The sequence below is a fragment of the Anomaloglossus baeobatrachus genome, chromosome 2 (assembly GCF_048569485.1).
Source record: "Anomaloglossus baeobatrachus isolate aAnoBae1 chromosome 2, aAnoBae1.hap1, whole genome shotgun sequence".
Taxonomy (NCBI): Eukaryota; Metazoa; Chordata; class Amphibia; order Anura; family Aromobatidae; genus Anomaloglossus; species Anomaloglossus baeobatrachus.
This window is the reverse complement of record NC_134354.1, coordinates 161428510-161448008: the sequence shown is the minus strand read 5'-3', so window position 1 is coordinate 161448008 and position 19499 is coordinate 161428510. Positions and strand designations below refer to the sequence as shown.

The following is a 19499-nucleotide window of genomic DNA, read 5'->3' as shown; positions in this document are numbered from 1 at the left end:
TTTGTGACATAATTCCAGCTATAGAAAGGGACGCACGTATGCAGGAATATCAGCAGAAGCTGTTACTCGATCTTAGCTCGGCTTTTCCACCAAACAACCGTGCAGGTGCAGGGAGTGATTCTCCCAGTTGTAACTTGCCAAACATGGGACGGTCTCGTCATCTTCAACAGTCTACCCGTACCAGTAGGACCGTATCTGGTGCTGGTAACAGCAATTTTATGGAATCTTTTCATAATTTTTTTAGACCCTCCTTTGCAAGGCCACCAGAGACAACAAGTCTGACACATAGTCAACGGCTGGAGAGGATGATACAGGAGTATCTCCAAATGAACATCGATGCCATGACTTTGCAAATGGAGCCTTGCTCATTTTGGGCTTCAAATCTAGAAAAATGGCCAGAGCTATCCAGTTACGCCTTGGAGATTTTGTCGTGTCCAGCTGCCAGCGTTGTCTCTGAACGTGTCTTCAGTGCTGCTGGGTGTGTGCTGACAGATAAGCGCACGCGTCTGTCCAGTGACAATGTGGACAGACTGACGTTCATCAAAATGAACAAGTCATGGATCCAGAAGGAATTTACTACCCCTGTGTCATCCTGGGGAGAGTAAATGCTTGTGGATTTGGAATGTGCTTGATGCAAATCAAAACATCCTGTTTGCAACTAGGGCACAAGTGCTGCCCCTGATAGGGTGTCTGTGTGGTCAAATTTTTGGAAAAAAGGGAGACTCCGCTTGGAGTAACCCTTGCTTACATTGTTTTTAAAAGAAGCCAAGATGAACAGAGCTGGGATCAGGAAAGACTTTGCTACCTACCCCGGTGTCATCTTGGGGACGGTTAAGAATAGCGTATTTTTGAATGTGCTTGATGCAAATCTAGCTGTGAATTGTACAACTGGGGCACAACTGCTGCCACTGAAGGGGTGGGTGTGTGTGGGGCCCAATTTTTGGAAAAAAGGAAGACTCCGCTTGGAGTTACCCTTGCTTACATTGTTTTTAAAAGAAGCCAAGATGAACAGAGCTGGGATCAGGAAAGACTTTGCTACCTACCCCGGTGTCATCCTGGGGACGGTTAAGAATAGCGTATTTTTGAATGTGCTTGATGCAAATCTAGCTGTGAATTGTACAACTGGGGCACAACTGCTGCCACTGAAGGGGTGGGTGTGTGTGGGGCCCAATTTTTGGAAAAAAGGAAGACTCCGCTCGGAGTAACCCTTGCTTACATTGTTTTTAAAAGAAGCCAAGATGAACAGAGCTGGGATCAGGAAAGACTTTGCTACCTACCCCGGTGTCATCCTGGGGACGGTTAAGAATAGCGTATTTTTGAATGTGCTTGATGCAAATCAAAACATCCTGTTTGCAACTAGGGCACAAGTGCTGCCACTGATAAGGTGTCTGTGTGGCCCAATTTTTGGAAAAAAAGGGAGACTCCGCTTGGAGTAACCCTTGCTTGCTGTGTTTTTTAAAAATGATCCAAGATGAACAGAGCTGGGATCAGGAAAGACTTTGCTACCTACCCCGGTGTCATCCTGGGGACGGTTAAGTATGGCGTATTTTTAAATGTGCTCGATGCAAATCTACCTGTGAAGTGTACAACTGGGGCACAAGTGCTGCCACTGAAGGGGTGAGTGTCTGTGTGGCCCAATTTTTGGAATAAAGGGAGACTCCGCTTGGAGTCACCTTGCGGTGTTTTACATGATTTTCGAAGGGCGTGCCATGCCTATATCTGTGTCTCCTCTTTTTCCTTGTCCTGCCCTTTTGTTTTCGCATGAGTATATGTCCTTGTCACTTTCCCATGTGTTTGTGTTGTGTTGTGAGTTGTTTGTCACCTTTTGGACACCTTTGAGGGTGTTTTCTAGGTGTTTTTCTGTGTTTGTGATTGCCTGCCATTGTTTCCTATGCGGTTCGAGTTTGGTTCGTCGAACGTTCGACGAACCGAACTCGAACGGGACCTCCGTTCGGCAAACCGACCTCGAGCCGAACCGGGACCGGTTCGCTCATCTCTAGTGATAAGAAATAGCAACACATTTACCTTTTCATCTATATTCATAGGATAATGCAAATATAGGTGCATCTCAATAAATTAGAATATCATTAAAAGTTAATTCATTTCAATAATTTAATGCAAAAAGGGAAACGCATATATTATATAGAGTCATTACAAACAGAGTGATCTATTTCAAGTGTTTATTTCTGTGAAAATCACCAACTGAAAAAATTATTTTAAACTCAGAAATGTTGGCCTACTGAAAAGTCTGTACAGATAATGCACTCAATACTTGGTTGGGGCTCCTTTTACTGCTTTATCAATATGGCGTAGCACTGTTGAGGTTTTATGGAAGCCCATGTTGCTTTGATTGCTGTCTTCAGCTCATCTGCTTTGTTCGGTCTGGTGTCTCTCATCTTCCTCTTGACAATACCCCATAAATTCTCTATGGAGTTTGTCAGGTGAGTTTGTTGGCCAATCAAGCACAGTGATACTGTGGTTTTTAAACCAGGTATTGATACTTTTGGCAGTGTGGACAGGAGCCAAGTAGTGCTGGAAAATTATATTTCTATCTCCAAAAAGCTTGTCGGCAGAGGGAAGCATGAAGTGCTCTAAAATGTCCTGGTAGACGACTGTGCTGACTTTGGTCTTGATAAAACACAATGGACCTACACCAGCAGATGACATGACTCCCCAAACCATCACTGATTGTAAAAACTTTACATTAGATCTCAAGCAGCTTGGGTTGTGTGCCTCTCCACCCTTCTGAGCAACAGTCCAGTTCTTTTTCTCCTTGACCCAGGTAAGACGCTTCTTGTCATGAGTAGCTTGACACAAGGAATGCGAAAATTGTAGCCCATGTCCTGGGTACGTCTGTGTGTGGTGGATCTTGAAGCACTGACTCCAGCAGCAGTCCACTCCTTGTGAATCTCCCAAAATTTTTGAATGGCCTTTTCTTAACAATCCGTCAAGGCTGCGGTTATACCGGTTGCTTGTGCACCTTTTTCTACCACACTTTTTCCGTCCACTCAACTTTCCATTAATATGCTTTGATACAGCACTTCATGTACAGCCAGCTTCTTTAGCAATGACCTTTTGTGCCTTACCTTCCTTGTGGAGATGGTCAATGACTGCCTTCTGGACATCTGTCAAGTCAGAAGTCTTCCCCATAATTGTATAGCCTACTGAACAAGACTAAGGCACCATTTTAAAGGCTTAGGAAGCCTTTGTAGGTGTTTTGTGGTAAATATTGAAATTTTCTGAGACAATGACAATGTTAACAGAAATAAACACTTGAAATAGATTACTCTGTTTGTAATGACTTTATATAATATTTGTGTTTCCTTTTTGTATTGAATTACTGAAATAAATTAACTTTTTAATGATATTCAAATTTATTGAAATGCACCTGTATTATTATTGAGATTAATTTAAATCAGTTAGTAGGCTTTGTTTTTATAACACTTACAGATTTGGTAATTTTACAGTATGCTTCAATCCTGTGAAACATAGCACTGAATGACTATGGTCTATTATGAATCTTTTTAGGTATGACCGGCCATGCAAATGGTTATAGGGTGCTAAACTGGAATGCCGTATCAGGAGGACTTCCCACAAATGAAACAACATTTGCCAAAATCCTAAAGGAGCAAGGATATTCTACAGGAATCATTGGTGAGCATTAGTTTGTAGTGTAATTCTAAATATTGCTTTTAGATGTAAAAGATGAAGATATCTATAAATGGGCTGTTTATTATGGACTTGCCAGTACAATGAGGCACAGTATTCATAAATTATCTAGATGTCAATTTTTGGATTAATTTCCAATTATACAGGTAGAATAAAGTGACAACAGTTATTTTTGCTCCTTTCCAAAATTGTATTGAAATCTCCATTTGAATTTATATTCGCAATTTAAATTCTGAATGTGAAATAAATGTTACAATGAAGATACAAATTTTCTTTATTTTTTATCTTCTCTTTTTTTAACCAGGTAAATGGCATCTTGGGGTCAACTGTAACTCTAGGGATGATTTTTGCCACCATCCATTAAACCATGGCTTTGATTACTTCTATGGGATTCCTTTAACACTCGGTAATGACTGTGACGTCTCAAGGTCAAGTGAACTTCATAATGCCTTTAAAAATAAGTTATGGTTCCAAGCACAGGTATTCATTATCACAGTGCTGACACTTATAGCTGGCAAGAAATGGAAATTAATCAGCATTCCCTGGAAAATAATTGGGATCTCTGCGCTATGTGTCTCAATGTACGTCATGTTTTGGTTTATAATCTTTGCATTCCTACCATATTGGAACTGTGTAGTTATGAGAAATTTTGAAGTGGTTGAACAACCAATGGACATAGAAAGAAGTGCTGGACAAATTGTACGGGAAGCCAAAGCATTCATTAACAGGTAAAGCCTACATACAATATACATTGCACTTTAGCAACTAAAGTTTTATGGTTAATAATTAAAACTGGTAGAAGATTATATCATCCATTTGGTCTATTAACTGCTCTATTTGACTAGTCAAAAGATAAGTTTATTTGTTTTTTTGTTTTGCTTTTTTATTCTTTATTACTCTTTGGAACCATGAACATGTGTTAAATAGTTTTATTATTAGCTCCTATCTAGCAGCTTGTCGCAGGGGCATACATAGAAATCATGGGGCCCCATAGCCGAATTTCTAATTAATTGGGCACGCCCCCCCCCCAAAAAAATAATATAATAATATTCAGCTGCGTCATAAAATAATATTTCTCCTATTGAAGCCCCTGCATTCCCCTTTCATTGCAGCCATAAAGTATGATGGCAGCAAAAGTGTCTCACAAGCACTGTATGATCCAACACAATAAATTCCTCCACAGTACCCTCTACACACACAGCATGATAACCCTGCTGTACCCCCCTTCAACTACTCCAGCAATGAATGGGGAACCCAACACAGTAAGATCCCCAACTGTGAACCCCCCACACAGCCCTCCATGCAGTATAATAGGCCTACATACAGTATAATGGCCCTTACTATCCCAACAAATAGTATAATGGCCCCCACACAGCCCTCCGCACAGTATGATAGATCCCACATGAACCTTCACACTATGTATAGGCTTGTATACAGTATAATGTCCCTCATATAACTCTAACTAAAGTATAAAAGCTCACTCATAGCCCTCCAAATACTATAATAGCCCCACAAAGCCTTCCATATAGTAAAATGGGCCTCACATAGTCCTCCATATGGTATAATTCTCCCACATAGTCCTCCATACAGAATGGGTCCCACTTAGTCCCCCATATTGTCTAATGCACTGCACAGTCCTCCATATACTATAATACACTCCCCATATTCCTCCATATAGTATTATGCTGCTCCACATAGTAATATGCAGCCCCATATAGCATTATGCTGCCCCACATAGTATTGTACTGCCCCACATAGTATTATGCACCCCCACATAGTATTATGCAGCCCTACATAGTATTAAGCAGAACCACATAGTATTATGCAGCCACATATAGCATTATACACCTCCACATAGTATGATACACTCCTATATAGTATTTTGTAGCCCCATATAGCATTATACACCTTCACATAGTATTATACACCCCACATAGTATTATACACCCCCACATAATATTATGCAGCCCCATATAGTACTATACATCCACACATAGTATTATGCACCCCCCACATAGTATTATACATCCCCAAATAGCATTATGCACCCCCACCATGTACTGAATAAATACATATTCACCTCTCCTTGGTCCCTAGCCGCTGCTCCTCATTCACCTGCTGTGTCTTTGCTCTGCACATCTCAACACAGCGGTGCTCAGCAGTGATGTCACCGCTGTGCTGAGCTGTCAGAGCGCAAACACAGGGAGGTATTGATGAGAGAGAGCGCTGTGCACCATCTCATTATTGCTTTCAACTCAGAGATGTAGTTACAGGTTCAGCTTGAGAGGGGAACATCTGAGTGGGCCCCTAACCAGGTAACCATGATAACTATGGTGGTGCAGACTAATTATGGGTATAGGGGAACCTCAGAAGATAACACAGATATATGGTGACTATATAGTGGTAAATATCAGTCCCGCAGAACATAGAAGAGGTAACAGTTGCACAGTAGTGACTTAAAACTGACATTCTTTCGGATTTTTCAATCTGGCCAGACCAACATGACCAGCCACGACTTGTCTATAGAGATTACAACAAAGACACATTTGACTTCTCACATTTCCGGCACCATCCCCATCTATTCCCAAGCTGCACAAACTCCATATCCTGCTGATATCCCCATATGTGCCCCTATTACTGCACCTGCTGTGTGGCACAAAACCCAACTCCTTCTATGTCATAGTAATGCCACCACTGTGCCCCTATCATGGTAAAATGCCCCTCTGTGCCCTCTAGATGGTAAAATTTCTCCCTAGAAAATATGAATGCCATGTCTAAGTTCCCTAGAAAAGTACCCACATTTTACTTTTAGAAAATAACAATGCTTCCAGTGTACTTCTGATGGACAGAATACCCTGAGTGCCCCTATAAGAATAATGGTTCTTACGTGTCCACTCAACATTTAATAATGTCCCCTGAATCCCCCCATGATGTTCCTGTAGCTCCCCTATACACAGTATGATACTTCTAGACTTCCCCTATACACATTATAACAAAAAATACATGGCTAAATTATATATGCACCAAGGGAAAAAACTCTGTAAATCCCTCAGAAGGAGTGCCAACTTCAGGGGCAAACATTGTAAACAAGGAGAAAAAAAGAAGAAAAAGGCACAAAATTGTATGCAAGAAATATTATAAATTTTATTGAATAATAAAATACAATATATCAAAAAAATTGAATATCAATGTCAGAAAAATATTTCAAGAAAGTGAAAGTTTGAGGTCATATTGGTAGGGGTGAGATAAGAAGTAAAATTGGGACATAGTATAACATGACAAGACCCATACCACCACTTATCTATATATATAATTGCCTTATTCTGTCTGTCTGTCTGTCTGTCTGTCTGTCTTGCTCCAAAATTGTGTCCTTACGGTGATACAAAGCTGATTGGCCGCTGGGCTCGCCATGGCCCCGCCCCCCCGCACGGATTGGCCGCTCGCCTCGCCTCGGCTCCGCCCCCCCCACGGATTGGTCGCTCGCCTCGGCCTGGCCCCGCTCTCCGCATGGATTGGCCACTCGCCCCGGCCCTCCGCACGCATCACCAGACATAACCTTGCGCTGCTGGGATCGTGACGGAGCCGGTGAACGCTGGTAACCATTATACACATCGGGTAACTAAGGTCCCTTAATTACCCGATGTGTATCATAGTTACCAGTGTACACCGGCTCCGTCACGATCCCAGCAGCGCCAGACATAACCTTGCGATGCTGGGATCTTGACGGAGCCGGTGAACGCTGGTAACCATTTTACACATCGGGTAACTAAGGTCCCTTAGTTACCCGATGTGTATCATAGTTACCAGTGTTCACCGGCTCCGTCACGATCCCAGCAGCGCTACACATAACCTTGCGATGCTGGGATCTTGACGGAGCCGGTGAACGCTGGTAACCATTATACACATCGGGTAACTAAGGTCCCTTAGTTACCCGATGTGTATCATAGTTACCAGCGTACACCGGCTCCCGGTACACATGTGCAGGGAGCCGGCATTATACTCCTCTCCCCCCAGGACTACTCCTCCTATTATAGTCCTCCTATTATACTCCTCTCTGAGTATAATAGGAGAACTATTATAGCATGGGGGATGGAGCACGATGGGGTGTGCAGCATGGGGGATGTAGCACGATGGGGGGTGCGCAGCATGGGGGATGGAGCACGATGGGGAGTGCGCAGCATGGAGGATGGAGCACGATGGGGAGTGCGCAGCATGGGGGATGACGCACGATGGGGGGTGGGCAGCATCAGGGATGGAGCACGATGGGGAATGCGCAGCATAGGGCATGGAGCACGATGGGGGGTGGGCAGCATGGGGGATGGAGCACGATGGGGGGTGTGCAGCATGGGGGATGGGGCACGATGGGGGGTGCGCAGCATGGGGGATGGAGCACGATGGGAGGTGCACACCTCCCCACAACACACACACACACAACACACCACACACACACTGGGAACCACAAACACCGCCATACACAGACACCCACACACACAGACAACGCCACACACACACAACACCCAACACACAAACACCGCGGCATACATAAATATACGCACATACCGCACAACACACACATTGCACAAAACATACCTCCCCCCAAAACACACCACACCCACACAAACCGCGCAACACACACACACACAACGCTACAGACACACAGCGCTCCACAAACAACGCAACACACATACAACACCGCTCTCACCCCCCGCCACACCCAGACAACACCCAGAACATGTACAGCACCCTACACAAACACTTGGTAACTACACACAACAACATCTATATATATATATATATATATATATATATATATATATAACAAAAATCATACATGAACTACACAATACGTAAATTCTAGAATACCCGATGCGTAGAATCGGGCCACCTTCTAGTACAATATATAAGAATCTATATGACATGGATCAAAATAATGATAATATGTTTTGTATTTTTATAACATCAAAAAAGAAGATCCATGAGGTAATAAACTGTATAAATGCCACAATATGTATAAATATACAAGAAGTGTAACCAGGGGTTTCTTTGATTGTTGTTACAACTATTTTTAACCTGAAGTGTCCCTTGTTACAAATTCAACCCATTGTGGTTTTATATATTCTGTAAAATCCAAGTATAGGAAAGAAAGGTCACACTCCACAAGGATCTTGATGAAAGATGAAGCTTTAATCCAAGCACATATCAGGGATACAGGTGGTGAGGGAGAGTAGAGACGTGCAGCGCCGGACAACGGCGGGCCGTTTCGCAAATAACTTGCTTCTACGGGTCCAGTGAAGTCAGGGATGTTGCACCCGCCCTTAAATACAAGGTGAGTGCAGGTGCAGCATCACTGAGTGATTAAAATACATTAAAATCAAAAACACCAGATGCAATTATATCAAGTGGAAATAGAACAAATAGCATGCAGCATAGCATAGATAATTATAATCATTACATCAAGAGTACAAAAATGGAATACAGTGTATTTTCATTGACAGTATATCAAATGCAAATTTGTGTCATTTTTTTTTTTTTTTAATCTACTATATATCTTGCGCGGAAGGCAATTTATCAAGCCTAAATATCACAAAAAGACTGATAGGTCATTCTTATCATTTAAGCCTAAGGGCCCGAGAGCGTTCAAATCCATAATTAACCTGGACTCCTTTTTGAGTAAGGAGCAGTGGGTATCCCCTCCCGTAGGGCAAGGGTTAACCTTCACTACTCCAGCAAACTTAAGGAGTCATGGGTTCCCTTCATGATGGTCTTGCATATGCTTAATCAAACGGGGTGAGCCCATTCCAGATATTATGGATTTGAAATGCTCCCTGAATCTTACGTACAGGGGCCGAATTGTTTTACCTATGTAGTATATATAGCAGGGACAGAATATTACATACACAAGATAATAAGATTTGCATGTAATAAAATCGTTGATTTTTATTATCTCACTACCAATTTTTAGGGAATTCCCTGTATAATGATACTGTATCATTATACAATGATTATAATTATCTATGCTATGCTGCATGCTATTTGTTCTATTTCCACTTGATATAATTGCATCTGGTGTTTTTGATTTTAATGTATTTTAATCACTCAGTGATGCTGCACCTGCACGCACCTTGTATTTAAGGGCGGGTGCAGCATCCCTGATTTCACTGGACCCATAGAAGCAAGTTATTTGCGAAACGGCCCGCCATTGTCCGGCGCTGCATGTCTCTACCCTCCCTCACCACCTGTATCCCTGTTTTGTGCTTGGATTAAAGCTTCATCTTTCATCAAGATCCTTGTGGAGTGCGACCTTTCTTTCCTATACTTGGATTTTGCATTGCCTTTGCCTTGGAATACGCACCCGGATCTCCCCTGACTTATTGGGAAACTGTGACAGCCAGTCGTATGTGGATCAGCTGTGCCCGGTACTCCTCACTGCTGTTCTATTTTATATATTCTGTATAAGATTTAGTAACACCTCTGGTTTACCCCTGTTATACAGGCTCTATATTTGGCCATATATATACCCTTTCATCCATCACTGGTTTAATCATCATATTTGTTTTGGTTCCCCTGTTATATTTAACTAGGCTTTATATATACGGTTTTGGCCCTTACATTGCCCCTTAGGCAGGGCCGTATTTGGGGTTTTGCTGCCCTAGGCACTGTCAGTGGTGGCGCCCCCTTCTGATCAGTCAGATTAAGGGTATGTGCACACAGCATTTTGTTTTCAGACAGATCCGCCCTGTAACCCGCCCAAAAACCCCAAACTCTAAATATTAAAGAAATGAACTCATACACTGCAATGTAAAAACGACTTGCTGTCCATATGTTCACTCTTTGGAGTTTTTTTTAAGCGCATCAGGTTTCCTCAGACATGAAGCGGCTGACAGTGACCGGTCCGTTATATGGCGGCTGCTGCTTGGATGCCGCTTACTAGTTCACTTAAAAAATAAGTAAAATCCAGTAGCTAAAAGATGTTGGAAAAAACAACCAAGAAGCCACAGCAAAAAAAAAATATATATTTGCTACAGGATAAAATGATGACTGTCCTGAAGCGTATTCTGTCTGAATAACTCAGGGGGTTCACAGACATCTACAAGACGTGTGCACATTCCCTGATGGAGCCCATAGCCTTCATATAGTAGCTAAGACCTCCATACACATTAACCTAAAGTTGTCTAAATCGACGGGTTCTGCTGACAGTCCAATGTGTATGGGGGCTCTCAATTCTGATTGTCGGGGGGAATAAGAATCCAGCATGTCAGATTACAGAGTGTAGATCCTAATATCCTCTAAATGATAAGCTGCTGCCAGAGATGTCCAGCAGCGGCTCTAATAAAGAACACAAACACTTGGCAGAATGAGTGCTCCTGTATATGGGAGAGCCGAGCAAGATAGCTGTCTGCTGAAAGATCAAACTAAACTGTATGGAGGCTTTAGTCTATTACTTATTCGGCTGACAGACATGAAGATAGCTGTATTTTTAGTCCAGCACGCTGACCCTATGTTTTAGGATCAAGACTGATAAGGTAAAGATTACAACAGCCACATCACTATCACCAGAACCCCCATCAGTACAGTAATACATAACTAAAACCACACTAAATACAAGAATACGTAACCAAAACCACAGTTAGTACAGTAATACATCACCAGAACCACAGTCAGTACAGTAATATATCACCAAAACCACCCTAAATACAATAATACATCACCAAACCCACCCTAACGACAATAATGCATCACCAAAACCACCATGAGTACATGAATACATTGCCAACTTCGTACAGCAATCAAGTGCAGTGTCCGGTTAGACCCATATACAGATATGTATTGCATTAACGTAAAACTTCCAGTATGTCCTTAACAATGGTAAGGAGATGCTGGTAGTTGTTACTAGCCATCATTAGACTGTGGACCATATCAGAACCACAATACTGATTAGTCCCAGGTAGTAGACTTAACTTTTGGAGGAGATCTTATATGTTTAGGTCCATTAATTCTGAGGAGATTAGTAGGGCAGAGGTGGGCTCAGTAGGGAGAAGGGGCATCATGGGGTGGGACTTGAAACCCCCAGCAATTGCTCAAAAGACCTCTTAAGTGCACAGCTCAGGAGACAGGAGTATGAAATTTTACTCCTGGCATCCATTCACGGCGCTGTGATGTGCTGTCTGCTCACTTCAACAACCTTCCTCATTATTGAATCTGCAGTCAAATACAGGCAGCAACCAGGTGTCAGAACGTACCTGCAGTCACATTGCATGCGCACCCACGTGGACACTGCAGTCACATTGCATGCACACCCATGGAGATTTTTTTGCCTGTCATTGTCAAATCCTGTCCTGTATGTTTTATTATATTCTATACCCCATGTACCTTGTGTCTAATAAAACTTTTTATGTGCACTATAGCGTTTATTATCGCTAATTATTGACCATGGGATATACAGATACTTAGGCAAATTTAAAGACTTCTGTTTCTTCTTATTTTTGCAGCACACCAAGTAGTCCTGTAATGATAACTACTGCTGATTAAACAGTGATTTTATCAAAACTACACTAAGCAGCCCAGTAAGTGACAACACTGGAATCAGGATCTCTGCCCCTACATTATGCTGCTCTCAAATTAGGTGGCAAAAACCTGGTGACAGACTCATAATTCTCCTCACTAAAGAGTAACCACCCTAACTAAGCCCAAGAATAAATAATTGCCCATCACTGAGCTCACTTCACAAAAAATGACCTCACACCGTCTCACTTATAGTATACAGCCTCCACATTCTCCTATAACATTTCCACTACACTGCCCCCTCAAATGAAAACCCCCACTGTCCTCACCACTGAATTATACCCTTCAGACCTTCCTCACTTATGAACTATGACCTCCACTGTCCCCACCTCTCCATGCAGCCCCCACTTCACTGTCCCCCTCATGATGTCCCCACTCTATAATGAGCCTTCTGCTTCGCATTCTGTATACCGAGCCCTCCCAGGGTCCTAACTGAGCGCTCCCCATGCTGCCCCTTCTCCATATCAAGCCCTCTCCATACCAAGCCCACCATGGTTCCCCTTCCATACCGAGCACCCCCCATGCTTCCCCATTCTTCATACCAAGCACCCCCCATGCTACCCCATTCTCCATACCATGCCTCCCATTCTCAATACTGCAACTCCCATTCGCTATACTGTCCACCACCCTCATTTTCCTTCCCCCCCATTTTCCCATTCTGCTCCATCCCCCATTATGCGCCCCCACATCATGCTCCATCCTCAATGTTGCACCCCCAAATCATGATTCATCCCCCCCATCCTCCATGTTGCACCTCCACATCATGCTCCATCCCCCCCATCCTCCATGTTGCGCCCCCACATCATGCTCAATCCCCCCCATCCTCCATGTTGTGCCCCCACATCATGCTCCATCCCCCCCATCCTACATGTTGCGCACCCACATCATGCTCCATCCCCCCATCCTCCATGTTGCGCCCCACATCATGCTCCATCCCCCCATCCTCCATGTTGTGCCCCTACATCATGCTTCATCCCCCCATCCACAATGTTGTGCCCCTACATAATGCTTCATCCCCCCATCCTCCATGTTGCGCCCCCACATCATGCTTCATCCCCCAATCCTCCATGTTGTGCCCTCACATCATGCTTCATCCCTCCCATCCTCCCCCATCCTCCCCCATCCTCCATGTAGTGCCCCCAGATCATGCTTTATCCCCCCCATTCTCCATGTTGTGCCCCCACATCATGCTTCATCCCCCCCATCCTCCATGTTGTGCCGCTACATCATGCTTCATCCCCCCATCCTCCATGTTGTGCCCCCACATGATGCTTCATCCCCCCATCCGCAATGTTGTGCAACCACATCATGCTTCATCCCCCCATCCTCCATGTTGTGCCCCTACATCATGCTTCATCCCCCCATCCTCCATGTTGCGCCCCCACATCATGCTTCATCCCCCCATCCTCCATGTTGGGCCCCACATCATGCTTCATCCCCCCCATCCTCCATGTTGCGCTCCCACATCATGCTTCATCCCCCTATCCTCCATGTTGTGCCCCCATATCATGCTTCATCCCCCCACCCTCCATGTTGCACCCCCATATCATGCTTCATACCCCCCAATCCTCCATGTTGTGCCCCCACATCATGCTTCATCCCCCCATCCTCCATGTTGTGCCCCCACATCATGCTTCATACCCCCCAATCCTCCAGGTTGTGCCCTCACATCATGCTTCATCCCCCCATCCTCCCCCATCCTCCATGTTGTGCCCCCATATCATGCTTCATCATCCCCCATCCTCCATGTTGTGCCCCTACATCATGCTCTATCCCCCCCATCCTCCATGTTGCGCCCCCACATCATGCTCCATCCCCCCCATCCTCCATGTTGCGCCCCCACATCATGCTCCATCCCCCCATCCTCCATGTTGTGCCCCCACATCATGCTTCATCCCCCCCATTCTCCATGTTGTGCCCCCACATCATGCTTCATCCCCCCCATCCTCCCCCATCCTCCATGTTGTGCCCCCACATCATGCTTCATCCCCCCCATCCTCCATGTTGTGCCCCCACATCATGCTTCATCCCCCCCATCCTCCATGTTGTGCCCCCACATCATGCTTCATCCCCCCCATCCTCCATGTTGTGCCCCTACATCATGCTTCATCCCCGCATCCTCCATGTTGTGCCCCTACATCTTGCTTCATCCCCCCATCCTCCAAGTTGCGCCCCCACATCATGCTTCATCCCCCCATCCTCCATGTTGCGCCCCCACATCATGCTTCATCCCCCCATCCTCCATGTTGTGCCCCCACATCACGCTTTATCCCCCCCATCCTCCATGTTGTGCCCCCACATCATGCTTCATCCCCCATCCTCCATGTTGTGCACCCACATCATGCTTCATCCCCCCATCCTCCATGTTGTGCCCCTACATCATGCTTCATCCCCCCATCCTCCATGTTGCGCCCCCACATCATGCTTCATCCCCCCATCCTCCATGTTGGGCCCCCACATCATGCTTCGTCCCCCCCATCCTCCATGTTGGGCCCCCACATCATGCTTCATCCCTCCCCATCCTCCATGTTGCGCCCCCACATCATGCTTTATCCCCCCCATCCTCCATGTTGCGCCCCCACATCATGTTTCATCCCCCCCATCCTCCATGTTGCGCCCCCATATCATGCTTCATCCCCCATCCTCCATGTTGTGCCCCCATACCATTCTTCATCCCCCCACCCTCCATGTTGCACCCCCATATCATGTTCCATCCCCCCATCCTCCCCCATCCTCCATGTTGTGCCCCCACATCATGCTTCATCCCCCCATCCTCCATGTTGTGTCCCCACATCATGCTTAATCCCCCCCATCCTCCATGTTGTGCCCCCACATCATGATTAATCCCCCCCATCCTCCATGTTGTGCCCCCACATCATGCTTCATCCGCCCCATCCTCCATGTTGTGCCCCCACATCATGCTTTATCCCCCCATCCTCCATGTTGTGCCCCCACATCATGCATCATCCCCCCATCCTCCATGTTGTGCCCCTTCATCATGCTTCATCCCCCCATCCTCCATGTTGTGCCCCTTCATCATGCTTCATCCCCCCATCCTCCATGTTGTGCCCCTACATCATGCTTCATCCCCCCATCCTCCATGTTGCGCCCCCACATCATGCTTCATCCCCCCCATCCTCCATGTTGTGCCCCCACATCATGCTTCATCCCCCCCATCCTCCCCCATCCTCCATGTTGTGCCCCCACATCATGCTTTATCCCCCCCATCCTCCATGTTGGGCCCCCACATCATGTTTCATCACCCCATCCTCCATGTTGTGCCCCTACATCATGCTTCATCCCCCCATACTCCATGTTGTGCCCCCACATCATGCTTCATCCCCCCATCCTCCATGATGTGCCCCCACATCATGCTTCATCCCCCCATCCTCCATGTTGCGCCCCCACATCATGCTTCATCCCCCCATCCTCCATGTTGGGCCCCCACATTATTCTTAATCCCCCCCATCCTCCATGTTGTGCCCCCACATCATGCTTCATCCCCCCAATCCTCCATGTTGTGCCTCCACATCATGCTTCATCCCCCCATCCTCCATGTTGTGCCCCCACATCATGCATCATCCCCCCATCCTCCATGTTGTGCCCCTACATCATGCTTCATCCCCCCATCCTCCATGTTGTGCCCCTACATCATGCTTCATCCCCCCATCCTCCATGTTGCGCCCCCACATCATGCTTCATCCCCCCATCCTCCCCCATCCTCCATGTTGTGCCCCCACATCATGTTTTATCCCCCCCCATGCTCCATGTTGGGCCCCCACATCATGCTTCATCCCCCCATCCTCCATGTTGTGCCCCTACGTCATGCTTCATCCCCCCATCCTCCATGTTGTGCCCCCACATCATGCTTCATCCCCCCATCCTCCATTTTGTGCCCCCACATCATGCTTCATCCCCCCATCCTCCATGTTGTGCCCCTACATCATGCTTCATACCCCCCATCCTCCATGTTGCGCCCCCACATCATGCTTCATCCCCCCATCCTCCATGTTGGGCCCCCACATCATGCTTCATCCCCCCATCCTCCATGTTGTGCCCCCATATCATGCTTCATCCCCCCACCCTCCATGTTGCACCCCCATATCATGTTCCATCCCCCCATCCTCCCCCATCCTCCATGTTGTGCCCCCACATCATGCTTCATTCCCCCCCATCCTCCATGTTGTGCCCTCACATCATGCTTCATCCCCCCATCCTCCCCCATCCTCCATGTTGTGCCCCCACATCATGCTTCATCATCCCCCATCCTCCATGTTGTGCCCCCACATCATGCTCGATCCCCCCATCCTCCATGTTGCACCCCTACATCATGCTCTATCCCCCCCATCCTCCATGTTGCGCCCCCACATCATGCTCCATCCTCCCCATCCTCCATGTTGCGCCCCCACATCATGCTCCATCCCCCCCATCCTCCATGTTGTGCCCCCACATCATGCTTCATCCCCCCCATTCTCCATGTTGTGCCCCCACATCATGCTTCATCCCCCCCATCCTCCATGTTGTGCCCCCACATCATGCTTCATCCCCCCCATCCTCCATGTTGTGCCCCCATATCATGCTTCATCCCCCCCATTCTCCATGTTGTGCCCCCACATCATGCTTCATCCCCCCATCCTCCATGTTGTGCCCCCACATCATGCTTCATCCCCCCCATCCTCCATGTTGTGCCCCCACATCATGCTTCATCCCCCCCATCCTCCATGTTGTGCCCCCACATCATGCATCATCCCTCATCCTCCATGCTGTGCCCCTACATCATGCTTCATCCCCCCATCCTCCATGTTGTGCCCCTACATCTTGCTTCATCCCCCTATCCTCCATGTTGCGCCCCCACATCATGCTTCATCCCCCCATCCTCCATGTTGTGCCCCCACATCATGCTTCATCCCCTCCATCCTCCCCCATCCTCCATGTTGTGCCCCCACATCATGCTTAATCCCCCCCATCCTCCATGTTGTGCCCCCACATCATGATTCATTCCCCCCATCCTCCATGTTGTGCCCCCACATCATGATTCATCCCCCCCATCCTCCATGTTGTGCCCCTACATCATGCTTCATCCCCCCCATCCTCCATGTTGTGCCCCTACATCATGCTTCATCCCCCCATCCTCCATGTTGCGCCCCCACATCATGCTTCATCCCCCCCATCCTCCATGTTGTGCCCCCACATCATGCTTCATCCCCCGCATCCCCCCCATCCTCCATGTTGTGCCCCCATATCATGCTTTATCCCCCCCATCCTCCATGTTGTGCCCCTACATCATGCTTCATCCCCCCATCCTCCATGTTGTGCCCCCACATCATGCTTCATCCCCCCATCCTCCATGTTGTGCCCCCACATCATGCTTCATCCCCCCATCCTCCATGTTGTGCCCCTACATCATGCTTCATCCCCCCATCCTCCATGTTGCGCCCCCACATCATGCTTCATCCCCCAATCCTCCATGTTGGGCCCCCACATCATGCTTCACCCCCCCCATCCTCCATGTTGTGCCCCCACTTCATGCTTCATCCCTCCCCATCCTCCATGTTGCGTCCCCACATCATGCTTCATCCCCCCCATCCTTTATGTTGCGCCCCCACATCATGCTTCTTCCCCCACATCCTCCATGTTGTGCCCCCACATCATGCTTCATCCCCCCATCCTCCATGTTGTGCCCCCATATCATGCTTCATCCCCCCACCCTCCATGTTGCACCCCCATATCATGTTCCATCCCCCCATCCTCCCCCATCCTCCATGTTGTGCCCCCACATCATGCTTCATCCCCCCATCCTCCATGTTGTGCCCCCACATCATGCTTCATCCCCCCATCCTCCATGTTGTGCCCTCACATCATGCTTCATCCCCCCCATCCTCCCCCATCCTCCATGTTGTGCCCCCACATCATGCTTCATCATCCCCCATCCTTCATGTTGTGCCCCCTCATCATGCTTAATCCCCCCATCCTCCATGTTGTGCCACCACATCATGCTTCATCCCCCCCATCCTCCATGTTGCGCCTCCACATCATGCTTCATCCCCCCCACCCTCCATGTTGCGCCCCCATATCATGTTCCATCCCCCCATCCTCCATGTTGTGCCCCCACATCTTGCTTAATCCCCCCATCCTCCCCCATCCTCCATGTTGTGCCCCCACATCATGCTTCATCCTCCCCCATCCTCCATGTTGTGCCCTCACATCATGCTTCATCCTCCCCATCCTCCCCCATCCTCCATGTTGTGCCCCCACATCATGCTTCATCCCCCCATCCTCCATGTTGTGCCACCACATCATGCTTCATCCCCCCCATCCTCCATGTTGCGCCTCCACATCATGCTTCATCCCCCCCACCCTCCATGTTGCGCCCCCATATCATGTTCCATCCCCCCATCCTCCATGTTGCGCCCCCACATCATACTTCAGGCCCCCATCCTCCATGTTGTACCCCCATATCATGCTTCATCTCCCCCATCCTCCATGTTGCGCCCCCATATCATGTTCCATCCTCCCCACCCTCCATGTTGCGCTCCCACATCATGCTTCATACCCCCATCCTCCATGTTGCCCCCCCCCGGTTGCTTGTTCAGCGCTGTCTTCGGCTGTAAAGCGCTTACCTACTCCAGGCTGCATCTCCCGTTCTCCGCGGTGGCGGCGGCAGGATCTGACATCTTGCTCGGCGGCGGCTCCATGCCCCGTCCTCCTCTGCGCGGCGCTGCCTCACGCGCTGCTGTGACCTCTGCACAGTGAGAGCACGGCAGCATGTCGGGGCAGGGAGCTGATTACAGCTCCTCTGACTCCGGAAGTGCCGGCACGCTCACAGTTCATTTATAGTCGCGTGTTATAGACGCGACTATAAATGACTGCGGTGCCCCCTCCCTCCTCCGAAAAGGCGCTGGATTTAATAAAGAGTTTGGAGGAGGGAGGAAGATTTACATTTTTTTTTTTTTTTTAAAGTTTTGATCTGGGTGCCGCCCCCCTGGATGGCGCCGCCCCAGGCACGTGCCCTCAGGTGCCTAATGGCAAATACGGCCCTGCCCCTTGGGGATTTTCTTCACTTTGGCCATTTTCCTGGTTACACATCTTGTATATTTATACATATTGTGGCATTTATACAGTTTATTACCTCATGGTTCTTCTTTTTTGATGTTATAAAAATACAAAACATATAATCATTATATTGATCCATGACATATACATTTTTATATATTGTATAAGTGGTGGTATGGGTCTTGTCATGTTATACTATGTCCCAATTTTACTTC

At 47.4% G+C, this 19499-nt stretch overlaps 1 protein-coding gene across 5 annotated transcripts in view; it reads left to right on the top strand.

Moving 5' to 3' along the window:
• The window catches only part of LOC142287827 (arylsulfatase H-like), an 81919-nt gene that overhangs the window by 17035 nt on the left and 45385 nt on the right, over nt 1-19499 (top strand). For all 5 annotated transcript variants that reach the window (XM_075333470.1, XM_075333468.1, XM_075333471.1 and 2 more), the window contains 2 exons: nt 3529-3654; nt 3974-4397. In XM_075333470.1, coding sequence (XP_075189585.1) covers nt 3529-3654; nt 3974-4397 — 550 coding nt within the window. The remainder of the gene's footprint in view (nt 1-3528; nt 3655-3973; nt 4398-19499) is intronic.